Source organism: Phaseolus vulgaris, chromosome 3 (genome assembly GCF_051622355.1).
Source record: "Phaseolus vulgaris cultivar YP4 chromosome 3, ASM5162235v1, whole genome shotgun sequence".
NCBI classification, from domain to species: domain Eukaryota; kingdom Viridiplantae; phylum Streptophyta; class Magnoliopsida; order Fabales; family Fabaceae; genus Phaseolus; species Phaseolus vulgaris.
Window position 1 is genome coordinate 22491471 of NC_143500.1, and position 14417 is coordinate 22505887.

The 14417-nt window shown below is 42.7% G+C and overlaps 1 protein-coding gene across 1 annotated transcript; it reads right to left on the reverse strand.

Moving 5' to 3' along the window:
- Positions 1-2034: 2034 nt before the first annotated feature.
- LOC137839325 (uncharacterized) lies at positions 2035-2886 on the reverse strand. The gene is made up of 2 exons (XM_068648446.2): positions 2543-2886; positions 2035-2041 (listed from the first exon to the last, which is right to left on the reverse strand). The coding sequence occupies exons 1-2, from the start codon at positions 2884-2886 to the stop codon at positions 2035-2037; spliced, it is 351 nt and encodes a 116-aa protein (XP_068504547.2).
- Positions 2887-14417: the final 11531 nt, after the last annotated feature.

The window sequence follows — 14417 nt, forward strand, 5'->3', positions numbered from 1 at the left end:
CCCATCGCTGCAGTCCCACTGGCTGTGGCCAACACCCCTACTCCATCCCCCCTTGACAAGGGCAAGGGCGTGCTTACCATCCCCTCCGATGACGAAGGTTCAGACGAGGGACAGGTCTTCAAGAGGAGGAGGACCACCAGAGTCATCTCCTCATGCTCTGCATCCCCTCAACGTGGAGGGTCCCTAAGGGACAATCCCCCTAGTGCCACATCTCCATCACAACAACCGGGCCAAGAGGAGGGGCCAGAATCCGCACCACCATCAACACAAACACCTGCTACACAATCCCCTGCCCCAGAGATCTTAGAAATTCCCCCTCCAATTATACAACTAATGAGGGGCTTCACGGAGAGGTCGTCGGGAAGCTCTTCCGGTGAGGCCAAGAAAGAAGGCATGCCTTACTACATGGGGGCCTTCCTTGCTATTGCTCTTGAGTGGCGTGCACAAGCAAAATCCAAAGTCGTCGAGATGCAAGCCCTTCAGGCTCTCAAGCAAGAGGTGGCCACCCTGAAGGAGGAGAAACTGAAGCTTGAACGCCTTTGGGAGGCGGAGGAGGCGGCCAACCTGAGGCTGCACGAGGCTGGCCAGAAATATGCTGACCTTCTGGGCTCCATGGTTCCTCTGCAGGCGGAGGTTGCTGAACTGAAGGCGGCTGCTGAAAACTCCAAGGCCCTCGAGGTAAAACTGGGTGAGACTGAGGGGGAGCTAGCTGCGAAGATCGAAGCTCTCAACCTTCTCCAAGCTGAAAATGGCAAACTCCAAGCTAATGTTAACAAGCTTCAAGTGGAGAAGGAATTTCTGGACAAGCAGCTAGCCACCAAGAACTCCAAGATCGAAGAACTGGAGAAGTGCAACAAAGAGCTCATCGACGACATGGCTGACACATTTGAGGAGGGGTTTAAAGAGGCTCTGGCTCAAGCAACGTGTGAAAACCCAGAGATTAACACCTCAAATTGTGACCCCGACAACCAAATCGTTGATGGAAAGGTGGTGCCCCTCGACCTTGGGGAATGAGCAGCACTTACTTGATTTCCATCTTCTTTGTAAATTTGTATTTATAAACATTTGAACTATCTATAACCCTGACACTCAACTTTGTTTATTTAAATGCCATTTGAACCTTATCTTTACATTCTTGTTCGCTCTTAGCTTCTCTCGCACTTTCATTTGCTTCTGCTTTCTTTACCATATCAAAGGCGCAACTGGTGCTTACCTTCGATGCATATCTTCATCGCTTTGCCTTTAACTCTTTAGGTAGCACGTGACTTTCCTTTCTAAGTCGTGATGCATACCCTTCCCTTGATCTTTTCGCTTCAAACTTCACTTGGCCTTCGTATCTGCAAGGAATCTAACTCATGAAGGCGTCGCCTGCCTCGTCATCGCCCAAAAACATAGGAGGACTCAAGGGCTCGAGGGCGAGGGAGGACTCATCTCTCCTTTTGTGGCCTCGACAACGCTCGAGGGCGAGGAGGACTTATCTCTTCCTGTACTGGGTGTCCACACTCGAGGAGAGACCCGGTGAACGCGAGGTCGTATCATCCTCAGCGTGTCTAAACACTTGGACTAAATCACCCTTTGGTGCCCACGTCCGCGGAGTGTCTAAACGCCAAAGGCAACTTATCCCATTATAATTGCGCGCTTGGTGCCCACGCTCGGGGAGAGGCCTGCCCGAAGGCGACGCGGTTTCGTGCCTGAGTGTCTGAAAACACCAAGGCGATCAGTGTTCTTTGCGCCCACGCCCAGGGAGAGGCGTGTTGAAAATATCGTCGTATCGTCCCTAGTGTGTCTAAACACCAAGATGACCAGGGATTTTAGTGATTACGCCTAAGGAGGAGGTTTCCCGAAGCATGGCGCTTCTCCTTAAGTGCGTGTATCTGTACCAAGTGACCTGACTCTCCACTGCTCCGAACTTCTTACTGTCTAATGCCCACGCTCGAGGGAAACGCCCCCCACCACTTCCTTACGAGGTGTCTAAACATCAGACACCGGGGCTAGCTATTCTTACCTGAGGAGGGGGCGTCTCGAAGGAATCCCTTAAACCCTGCTCAGGGACTAAACACCCGAATTTTAGCTTATACTGAGCGTACCTTGATCCCTGCGCATGAGCATGTGTTCCCGTAACTTGCTTTGATTTTGACGCCCGCTCCCTTATCTGGCGATGCCTTCACCTGGCGACGCCTGCCCCAGGCGACGCCTACCCCAGGCGACGCCTACGCCTGGCGACGCCTACGTCGACGTCTGAACTTGGCGGCGCCTCATCCTGGCGATGCTTCAACCTGGCGACGCCTACGCTTGGCGACGCCTTGAGCCTTTGTTTTTGTTTCTTAGTCTTTGTCTTACGTTGTGAGAAAAGGAAAGGCTGAGACAAAGTTTTCTTGAACTTCTTTTTTATTTGGGTGACCTCATTAAAAAAACCTCCGAGAGGGAAAAAGAGTGTCCCCTTTAAAACTGTGTACTTCATAATGTTCTTCAACTGAAATAAAATTTTAAATTGGCTGCATTCCAGCTGCGTGGGATGGGGTCCCCTTCTAGAGTCTCTAACTTGTACGAACCATTTCCCTTGGCTTCGGTTACTCTGAAGGGCCCGGTCCATTTGGGAGACAATTTGTTCTCCAACTCATAAGGATGAGCCTTCCGCATGACCAAGTCAGCTACTTGGAACTGTCGCGGCTTCACCTTAGAGCTATACTGATGCTCCACTCTCCTCTTCACAGCTTCAGCCTTTATCCTCGCTTCCTCTCTGGCCTCGTCCAATAGATCTAGATTTACCCTTCTTTCCTCGTTGGACTCCTCTGTCACAAAGCTCAGAAAGCGGGGTGAGCTCTTGTGAATCTCAACCGGGACCATGGCGTCTGATCCATATACCAAGCTGAACGGCGTCTCCATGGTAGAAGATTGAGGCGTGGTGTGGTAAGCCCACACGATCCTTGGTAATTCTTCTGCCCACGCCCCTTTAGCTTTCTCAAGCCTTCGCTTCAATCCCCTCAGCAAAATTCTATTTGCTGACTCTACCTGCCCATTCGTCTAGGGTGTTCGACTGATGCAAACACTTGCTTGATTCCTACTTTTGCACACAGTTTCCCCAACTGTTGGCTTGCAAACTGAGTGCCATTATCTAAGATGAGACGCCTTGGTACCCCGAAACGACACACAATGTTCTTCCAAACAAAGTGTTGTACCTTGTGCGCAGTGATTTGTGCCAGTGGTTCTGCCTCTATCCACTTCGTGAAGTACTTGATGGCGACTATCAAATACTTCACTTGCCTTATCGCTAGAGAGAAAGGCCCCAGAATGTCGACCCCCCATGTGTGGAAAGGCCACGGGCTATAAATCGACCTTAGCTCTTTTGGAGGCGCCTTGTGCCAGTCAGCGTGCATCTGACACTGCTTGCATCGCTGGGCGTATCTCACACAGTCTTCCCTTACTGATGGCCAATAAAACCCCGCGCGAATCACCTTGGAAGCTAGTGATCTTCCCCCTACGTGGCTTCCACAGATCCCCTCGTGGAGTTCCGACATGATCCTCGTACACTCGTCACCACTCACACATGTTAGAATTGGGTGCGTGAACCCATGCCTGAATAGCACTCCATCAATGAGAGTGTACCTTGCGGAGTTTTTCTTTATCCTCTTTCCCTTTCCAGGCTCTGCTGGGAGAATCCCATCTGTAATGTATCGCTTATAAGGTGTCATCCACGTATCCCCTTCTTCCAAGGCACCCACCTGCACACGCTTCTCTTCCTCGGGCGAGGCCACATAGGCGCTGATGCGGGGTGTCCTCGCCGTATCTTGAGTCAGAGAGCGATGACTCCTTGGCTTTCCTCTCGCTGTGCTAATGTGAAGAACGTCCACCCTATTATCCTCCACAAATTTTCGCAATGCTTTGAGCGTTTCTTGAATGACTGTCCTCTGCCTTCCCCCCTTGCCTAAGCTGGCCAGCTTGGCGAGCAGGTCAGCTCTGGCATTTTGCTCTCTGGGGACATGCACCAGCTCAAACGTAGCGAAAACTCCCTTCAACACTTGAACATACTTTAGATATGCTGCCATCTACGGGTCCTTTGCCTAATACTCCTCAGTCACCTGCCCTGTGACCAACTATGAATCACTCTTTACCAAAAGGCTCTGCGCGCCCATTTCCTTGGCCAAGAGCATCCCAGCAATCAGCGCCTCGTACTCAGCTTGGTTATTGCTTGCTTTGAAGGCGAAGCGTAGGGCTTGCTCGATCAACACCCCGTTAGGCCCCTCCAAAACTATTCCCGCGCCACTCCCCTGTTGATTGGAGGACCCATTCACCGAGAGCATCCACTATGATCCTAACTCCACCTCTTGGGGGGCACCTCCTGGTGGGAGCTCTGCGACGAAATCTGCGTAGACTTGCCCTTTGATGGATCCCCGGGGTTCGTACTGGATATCAAACTCTGACAGCTCCACCGCCTAGCGAATCATCCTTCCAGCTATATCTGGCTTCTGAAGTACTTTCTGAGTGGGGAGGTTCGTTATCACCACCATTGTGAAGCAGTGGAAATAGTGGCGAAGCCTCCTGGCCGAGAACACTACTGCCAACGCCGCCTTCTCCAATGACTGGTACCTCGACTCCGGGCCTTGCAAAACCTTGGTTACAATGTAGATGGGCCTCTGCACTTGATCCTGCTCCTGGACCAGCACAGAACTGATAGCCCACTCAGTCACAGCGAAGTACAAACGAAGGGGGACGCCTGCCCGTGGCTTGCAAAGCACCGGCGGCGTCGCCAAGTACTCCTTTAACTTGAGAAATGTTGCTTCGCACTCATCTGTCCATGCAAAGCGGCTATTCCTCTTGAGGCACTGAAAGTAGGGGTGGCCCTTCTCACCTCCAGCAGACACGAACCTTGACAAAGCTGCCATCCGCCCAGTCAGCTGCTGCACTTCTTTTACTGAGGTTGGACTTCTCATGACGATGATAGCTGCACACTTATCAGGGTTCGCCTCTATTCCCCTTTCTGTGAGCATAAAGCCCAAGAACTTGCCCGCCTCAACCCCGAAGACGCACTTCTTTGGGTTCAGCTTGAGGCGGTACTTTGATATGGTGGTAAACAGCTCTTCCAGATCCGCTGTGTGCCGCCCCCTCTCCTGTGAGGTCACCACCATGTCATCTACGTAGGCTTGCACGTTCCTTCCCAGCATGGGTGCAAGGACCTTATCCATAAGCCTTTGGTAGGTGGCGTCCGCGTTCTTTAGCCGAAACGACATCACCTTGTAACAGTAATTGCATGTCTCCGTCATAAACATCGTTTTTCTCTCATCCCTTGGATGCATTTTTATCTGATTGTACCCCGAAAACGCGTCTAAGAAGCTTAGCATCTTGCACCCTGAGGCGTTATCCACCAATGCGTCGATGCTAGGAAAGGGGTATGAATCTTTAGGACACACCTTGTTTAAGTCCGTGAAGTCGACGCACATTCTCCACTTTTCATTTGCCTTCTTTACCAGGACGACGTTGGCCAGCCACTCAGGGTATTGTATCTCCTTGATGTGCCCAGCATTTAGCAATTTCTGCGTTTCTTCCTTTACGACGAGGTGCCTCTCTTCGTTGAACTTCCTCCTCCTCTGTCGTACAGGGCGAACCTTAGCGTCCATGGTGAGGTGGTGGCACAAAAAATCTGGGTCAATGTCTGGCATGTCTAAGGCGGTCCATGCGAATGCATCTAAGTGGCGCGAGATCACCGCTGCCACTCCGTCTTGTTCTTCCTGGCTTAACAAACGTCCCAGCTTGAATATCTTGCCACCAATCTGCCTCTCCACCACGTTGTCTACTGGTTGGGGTTGCCTATCTCGCACGCTCTCTGCACGAGACTCGTTTCTGCGATCTTTTCCTATAGGCGTCGCCTCATCGACTTCTCCCATGGGCGAGGCCCCCTCGGATATCTCTTCCATGGGCGAGATCTCCTCATGTGCTTTTTCTAAGCGCGCATCTTCCCTTGGCGTCGCCTCCGCGGGTGTGGCCTCAACAGGCGTCGCCTTTGCAGATGTCACCACTTCTAAGGACTCCACCTCCATCGGCGTAGCTGAGATGGGTGATCGTTTAAGAACCATGAACACGCCTCTCTTTGTCTTTAAGCTATTTTCATAGCATTTCCAGGCCTCCTCTTGATCAGATTTGATCACAATGACCCTGCCACTAAGATCTGACAACTTCATCTTCATGTGGCGTGTGGAGGCCACCGCCCTTAGTCTATTCAGCGCTAGCCTTCCCAACAGGATGTTGTGGGTATCGGGGGGGTGACAACGTCGATGCTTTAACCTGGCGACGCCTCATCCTGGCGACGCCTTAACCTGGCGACGCCTCATCCTGGCGATGCCTTAACCTGACGACGCCTCATCCTGGCGACGCCTTAAGCGGTCAACCCGTTGACTTTCCTTCTTGGGCCCCCTTGATGGGCCCCACCATATGTTTGACTTTGGCCTTGACTTTGGCTTTGGTCAACGCCCGGGGACGGGACAGTACAATTTGTAAATAATATAGAATAGTGTTTAGGTAGGTGCTAAGAGGGAAACCTAAAGATACCTCTTGTGTAAAGCATCTTTAAATATTAGCTTTAGGAATAGTCTAGAAAGGTATCCCTTCATTCTCCACTTTAGGCGCTAGAAGTGGAAGAGTTGCAAGGCAACCTTGGATAGCTTCCTTTGTAAGCTTCTTGTAAACTCTTGACCGGTCTTTCTCCTATAAAAGGAGGGCTTGAGTCCTTCAAATAAAGATTTGATATTTTGAGTACAGAAATTCTCCCAAATTGGTGAGTGATTGAGAGACTTGTGTCTTCTCTTATTCTAGTCTTATCTTGAGAGCAATCTTGGAACCTCAAGTGGCGGCATCTACACTCATCTCGAAGCTTTGCATCCTTCAAGTGGCGTGTTCCTCTCCAAGGACTCCAACCACATATGTTCTCTTCTCCTTTCCATCTTATTCATCCATTTCCATTCCCAAAGAAACTCTAAAACATGTCTTAGGCCTTTCTAGTCTTTGTAATCGGTTCATTTGAATCTTTTCTTACTTTTGTTCGGTTCATTTGATTCCTAGCATGTTTTGTTTGGTTCATTTGATTTCTTGACTGTTTTAATCGGTTCATTAGCTTTCTTTCATGCTTTTTTCGGTTCATTTGCTTTCTAGGTAGTTATAATCGGTTTATTTGCTTTCTTGTTCATTCTAATCGGTTCATTTGACAAGAAATGGGTTTCCAAATGAGTTTTGGCTTGGTTGCTTAAGATTTGGTGAGTTCTTGAATGAAAGAACATTGATCCAATTCTAGAAAAGTGCCTAATCATATTCCAACTCAAGTTGAATCCATAACATGTCCATGAAACATCTCTATCTTGTTATTGGAATCATATCATGCTGTAAGTTGTTTGAAATATGTTGGGCTGAGAATCAATAAAGGAAACATTGGTGTGGTGGAAAACTTCAACAAAGTTCAGTACTATAGAAGTTGTTTGAAGAATCCTCAAACTCAAATAAGAACTTGTTCTGTTGGAGGTTTGAAGTTAAATGAAAGGCTGTTAGCTCTCATTGTTACATGGATTTTAACTCCTAGAGGAAGGAACCACTCTTTGTTCATTGAGGAAGATCTTGTTTATATCTATTGCATCATGAACAAAGTCAGGATCAATTGGATTCATATCATCAAGGAGCATATGCAAAAATCCATGAGGTTAAGTGACTACCATTACCCCTATGCTGTTTTAATTTCTAAATTTGTACTATATTTTGAAGTGAATCTTGAGGATGAAACTTCTGAGTTGGTGAAATCAACACAAGAAGTGAACAATGGTTTACTAAGCAAAATGGGTTTCACCAAGATAAAATGGGTAAGCAAGGATGGTGATCATTGTGGTTCTTCAAGTAATGCACCTGTTGATTTTGATGAAGAAGATCGAGATGCTGATATGAATGATCAGAATGAAGAACAACCTGTTGCTGACTTTGGTGCTGGGACAAGTGCTAGACATCAAGGAGATGGGACTCCTTCAATGACTTCCTTTGAGAGATACATGGTGGATAAGCTTGATGGCTTTGCAGAAAATAAAATAAATCTTCATGATCTTTGTATTACAAATTTCCAGAACATTGACAACAGATTCCAGAGCATGGACACTCGCTTTCAGACTCTTGATGAACAGATTGAAGCTGTTTAGAATCAGATTTTTGAGCTACAATATGGAAAGGAAGACTGAAGGAAAAACAACTAATTGATTTCTCGGGACAATCAATTATTTTTGCAATCTGCAAAAGCTTTGTTGCTCTTTCTCTTTATATTTTGTTTTATCTGGAACAATTTCTGTTTTATCTCTTCCTAAAGTCTATTTGTGAAGACAAATAGGGGGAGAATTTGGTTTTCTGTTGTCTTAAACTCTGCAAAACTCTATCTGCGTTTTTATTCTGCTGCTGCTGATGTTTAAAGTTTGTATATGGCTTGCTTTTTAGCTGGTTTTTTCTGCTTTGATGTATGCAGAAAGCTAGTTATTGTGCTATCCTAACCTGCTACGATAGATGCCTTGCATTGCATAAGTTTTTGTTTTGCAGGTACTGCTTCAGATTCAAACAAAGTCCAACACAAGCAATCAGAGATTTGTCTTCATCAAATAGGGGGAGATTGTTGATCAAAAGTGATCAAGGGCTTTGAAGAATCCAAATCCAAGTGTTTGATGCAAGGCTGGAGTTGTTGATGTGTTTGGGGTGGAATCTGGGTATTTTAAAAGTGTAATCCACTCTTTGTTGAATCTAAAGCTAATGTGTTTAAAACCTTTTTCAAATTAAGTGTTTTTCAAACTAAGTGAAAACAACCTATTGTTTTGTCGAAACAACCGATTGTTTTACTCTTAGGTATTTTTGAAAAGGTTGAAAACTGTTTTGGTTGGTTGACTTACTGTCAAACCAAAACAATCGGTTGTTTCGTGGTTTCAACCGATTGTTTCTTTGAAAATCCTAACAGAATTTTGTTTTGATGGTTGAATGTGCTTTAAATGATTTCCAACTGAATACGCTCCTTCATTAAATGCTTTGACCAATCTTTGAAAAGTATAAAAGGTTTGTTTATGTTTTAAAATAAACAAGAGAAACAAATTTGAGTTTTTCAGTTGTGAGAAAGATTGCTTTCAAGTTTTGAACATTCACATCAAGCTTTGGGTTTTCTCAAGAAAGAGTGGAATAGGATTGCATCTGTATTGATTTCATATTATTCTATAAACAAGTGTAATTCTTTCTGAATCTTCTGTATTTTCTGGTGTTGTTGCCAAGGAGTGTTGTGTGCTCTTGAGGTGGTCAAGATCAATACTCTTGGTATGTGTTGTGCCAAAGTGAGTGTGTTTCTTGAAGGGTTCAAGGTCACTACTTTTGTGGTTTGTGTGTAATCTGTTTTGATTGCTTAGTGGATTACCCAGTGGCTTCTGGGGACTGGATGTAGCTCTTGGTTTAAGAGTGAACCAGTATAAACTATTGGTGTATCTCTTTCTTCCTTTAAACTCTTTTAAATTCAACTGTTATTGCTTTACTGGTATAAACAACAGATTGTTTCGCAGAAACAACCGATTCTTTTTCTGGTGCTTTGCTGTTTTGTGCTTAAATTCTTGGCTAACTGAAATTCTGATCTGGATTCACACAAAGGATTTGGTTCAAGCTGAAAAAGTTTTCAAAAACCCCCTTTAAACAATTCTAACAGACATTTCTTCTCCACTTACACTAATAGAAAATAATTAAATAAAAAACAATTTTAAAGACAAAAAATAATTAGTTACTATATTGACTAAATTAGATACTATTTTAGAGACTAAAAAACTTATTGATATCTAAATTAGTTTCTATTATTAATAAACATTTTCTAAATTGATATCTAATTAGCTACCAAGGTTTCAACTACCAATTATTTAGATTCTAAAGTTGGTAGTTAATTAAATACCAATTTAGAAACTATTTATGAATAATATAAACTAATTTATATACAAATAATTTTTTTAGTCTCTAAAATAATATCTAATTTAGTCAATGTAGTTATTAATTATGTTTTTGTGTCTAAAATTGGTTTCTATTTAATAATTTTGTTATAGTGTTAAGTAATTCAAATACTTGTTATAAGCTGATTTTATCGAGTAAACATGCATCTCATCGCCCTTCCATTTCCATTCATCATCTCCATCTTTTACTCAATGTATATCATCTAGTTCTTGTAGTAACCTATTTATTTGTTTTGATTCTCATTAAAATCGTCTATGTCTCAATTTCATACTCCACACCCAACTGTTATTTATCCACCTTCCTATTTCACATAATTTTGCTTCTTTATTACTTGATATGTCATACAGCCTAGGAAACTTGTCTTGGAGTGTCATGTTACCTACCCATCTGTCATCCCAAATCCTTATATCTTTTCCTTTACCAATTTTCTAGTGAATTTTATGTTCAAGGCACCTTCCCCCACTCCACCAAATAGATTTGTCATTATTTATGCCTATATTTCTTAGTTCTTTCCACCCCAAATTAGATACTAGTATTGCCTTCCAAAACCTTTCCTTTTGTGTCCTTAAACGCCAAATCCACTTTTCTATTATAGCTATATTAAATAATCTTATGTACAAAACCCCTAAACCTATTTCCTCCTTAGTCTTGCACACTTTTTTCTTAAAGGTACTTATGACAATTGTATACATTTTAAAGAAAGACATATAAAAGAGAGGAAGAGATGTAATCACCAATTTCAAAATTCTTTTGACAAAGGATAAGTGCCTCCCTTTCCAACCTGCCAATGTCTTCTTGATTTTATCTATTATCGCATCCTAGAATCTGCTTCGTTTATGATTTCCCCCCACACTCATGCCTAGATTAAGAATTGAAGCATACATGTGGATTGTATTTGCATCCATTCATGTCCCCCTATTCTACTTTTACAATAATTCACCATTAGCCCATATGCTAGCTCAAAACTTCTTAAAATAGATTTTAATACTAAAACATTGAGTCGTAGCCTTACAGAAAAATAAAGTATCATCAACATATTGTAACATATTTACTATACTCTCCAATAAATTCTTCTCATGTGCATGTCTTACAACACTTGCTAGTCCTTCTGCAATAATAAGGTACAAGAATAGAGTAAGAGGATCACATTGTCTTAAAACCTTTTTTGGTTTAAACTCAAAGGTATTGTAATATCTTAAAACCTTTTTTGGTTTAAACTCAAAGGTATTGTAATATATGACTGAAACAAGAGGGGGACTGAATTGTTTTCGCAAGGTTTTCATAAAGACTGATGTTAGATTGAAAAGATCAATTAAATCAACCAACTAATTTATCTGTTCAACTAGTTATTTAACAGATTTACAGTTTTGTGAAAAATATAAACTTGTTGTTTTTACAAATCAACTGATTATTTTATGCAAAACACAATACAAAATATGAAATAATTTATTAGAGTAAGGAAGAAAGAATCACACATAGACATTTATATTGGTTCACTCTTATCCAAGAGCTACATTCAATCCTTAACACACCATTCAATCCTCAACACATCATTGAGAAGTGACTAAGTAATCAAAACCAAATTGTGAAATAGCCAAGAGTGTTGATCTTGAACCCTTCAAAGAACACACAACACTCTCAACAAAAAACACAGTTTCCAGAAACACTATCTGAAACTATTTTACAACAAATACAAAATAAAAAAATGAATTAGGGTACACCTGGGCTTTACACAAATGAAGAGCAGTAATAGAAATAACCCAAAATCCTATTTCACACAGCAGGAATGATCCAAAATATTAAGATTGATTCGGAAAGCACTTTGATCTTCTCTCTTGAAAACATTTTCACTAAACTCTCTTCTTATTTTTAAAATTATTAGAAAAAAGTCTTTATATAGACTTTAAAATATGGTTAAAACAGTTTGATCATTAAATGAAATTTGTTAAAAACATTTAAAAAACAGTTTGAAAATCATAACAAGAATCCTTTAAAATTACTTAATGGATTTTTAAAACAAACATATTGTTTTCATTTTATGTTAAAATCTCAACATAAAAAACTAGTTCATTTATCAAAATAACTGATTGATTTTGCTTTACATAACATACAAAAGAAAATAAATCATTTTTAAATTCTTCTAAAAACCTTAAGTGTTTTTCAATAATCAATCTGTTGAAAAAACTTGTTGTAACCAACAAACTTAAACATAAGCTATTTCAACTAATTTAAAATACGAATAAACTAACTAAAATTAACACATATTTGAAAAACAAAAATTTTAAAAGAGATTTGAAATCATACTAACTTGGATCATAACTATGTGCAAATTAACAACTCAAAATCTACCTACCTATACACAACATCAAATTTTTCATGCCAGATTTAAAAATCATCAAAGTCATCTTGTTCAATAGGTAGGACTTCCATTCACAAACACCAACAATGATAAAAATTTTAGACATTCTATTATCATACCAATCTACTTTACAAAAAAAAAATAAAAAAATTCCCTAACATGTAATATATGAAATCCACAGTCATGCTTTTTCATATTCAACTTTTAAAAATAAACTACTTTTCTTATTTCTCTTAATATCCTCTAAGATTTCATTTTCATCTAACACACTATGATATAACCTCCTTCCTACCCTCAATATAACTTTTTTTTGGCAAATCACATATATAAAATCAATTGTTATGTTATATGCGAAAGCTTTTTCTTTCCGTTGATCATTAACGTAGAAACTCCATGAATTTCTAAATTGGTGGAATCTATCTTGATTATATAAATTAATGTAAACAGACATAAATTATAAATATAAAAATTCATTTTTCTATTAATATGAACTTTAATTTTATTATACTTGATTTTTAAACTTTGTTACTGATCCTGCCTGTTGACCAGAACGCTGGAGCTATGCCTCGTCAAACTTGGATCGACGTGTGCACCGCGTTTGCCTCCGTCCTTCTCCGCGATCCACCTCAAGAACCTGCAAAAGAACAGAGCGGCACCGCTGCGGCCGATCGCACTCCAACGCCCAAGTCAGTGACTGAACCACCAAATACTAAGAGTAACACTCAAGAATTCTCTCAAGGAACCGTGAACCAGTTCTCTCTCCGTATACTCAAGAACTCGCAAGCGTAAAGAAGACAATCTGAACGTGCGTACCTCAGAAGTTCGTTGGGAAACCCTTATATACCTGATCACTTTCTCTCTCCTGGCAGTTACACATCTGGACACGTGGCTCGCATCCAGCTGTACACGTGCCATCATCTGGAGCCTCCTTGACTTGGGCGCTGCTTCTGACTCTCCTTTGGCTAAGTTACTTACGCATGATACTGCTCAGTGCATAGTTAACTTGGAGCGCGATCTCTACTGGGATTGGCGAGTTAGGGTGCCTTCGTATACACCTTCCATGTGGTCTCGCCGGCCGCCTTCATGATCTGCACCACCTGTTCCACCGTGTATGCTCAAGCAAGCTGTCCCCCGACCTCATCCTCTGGCCAGCTGGGAAATGTCTACCTGCCTTCATCTCCGGCGATGTGCTTGTTTCGGCGATCTCTGATCACTTGGTCGCCTGGGTTTACATCTGGCGACTTCCCCTTTAACCCGGTGACCGCCGGTTCTGGTGCGCTAGAGATCGGTGCACGCCACCTTAATAACTGGCGACTACACGAGCCCCCCGACCTCCTTCCCTTCTGCCAGCAAGGCGTCCCATCAACACGCCTATGCAATAGCTTGATGCCACGTCATCATTTCCGACTACCAGGGCGGTACACAAGCCCCCCAGTCTTAAGCGAAGACTTGTCCAGCGAAAAGACTAAAGGAGTCACGTCAACACCGATCTACGTGGCGCTGGCGCAGAATTCCAAGCGGTTGTACTTTCTGCTTTCCTAACGCTCCACCAAACACTCCTCCCATCGCTCGACACGTGGCTTCATCAACGGTTACCTTCAATTGTCGTTTGCGCTTCCCAAACCCATTCGAAAAACCCTTAAACCCATTTCACTCCACTGTTCCATCACTTTCTTCGTATTCTCACACGCTTCAACTTTCTTCTGCAAAAAGCTCTCGACGTTCTTCAACCTCCAGAATCACCAACTTCCTTCATCATTCTTCCGATCATAAAAAGGTACCCCTTTTACTTCTTCTGCTGATTTTTCCTGCATCTTAACCGATTCGCATCATCCTTTAACTGTCTGGTGCATACGCTGTGGGCTGTTTTCTCTGTTTCTCCTTTCTCGTAACTTAGGGCTTCGTCTTCGTTACAACGAACCTTCGTTCGTTCGTTTTTCACCCTTCTTCCACGATCGAGTCAGCCTCTGCAAACCCTGATCACCTTTTCTTTTCTTCTTCCTTTGCAGATGGCTCGCTCAAGGATCACCCCAAATCCTCCTCCCTCGTCACGAAACCCTTCATCTCAAGCACACAA

Bases quoted from the DNA above. Each gene is read 5' to 3' on its own strand.
- LOC137839325 (XM_068648446.2), bottom strand. From the start codon at position 2,886: ATGGAGACGCCGTTCAGCTTGGTATATGGATCAGACGCCATGGTCCCG.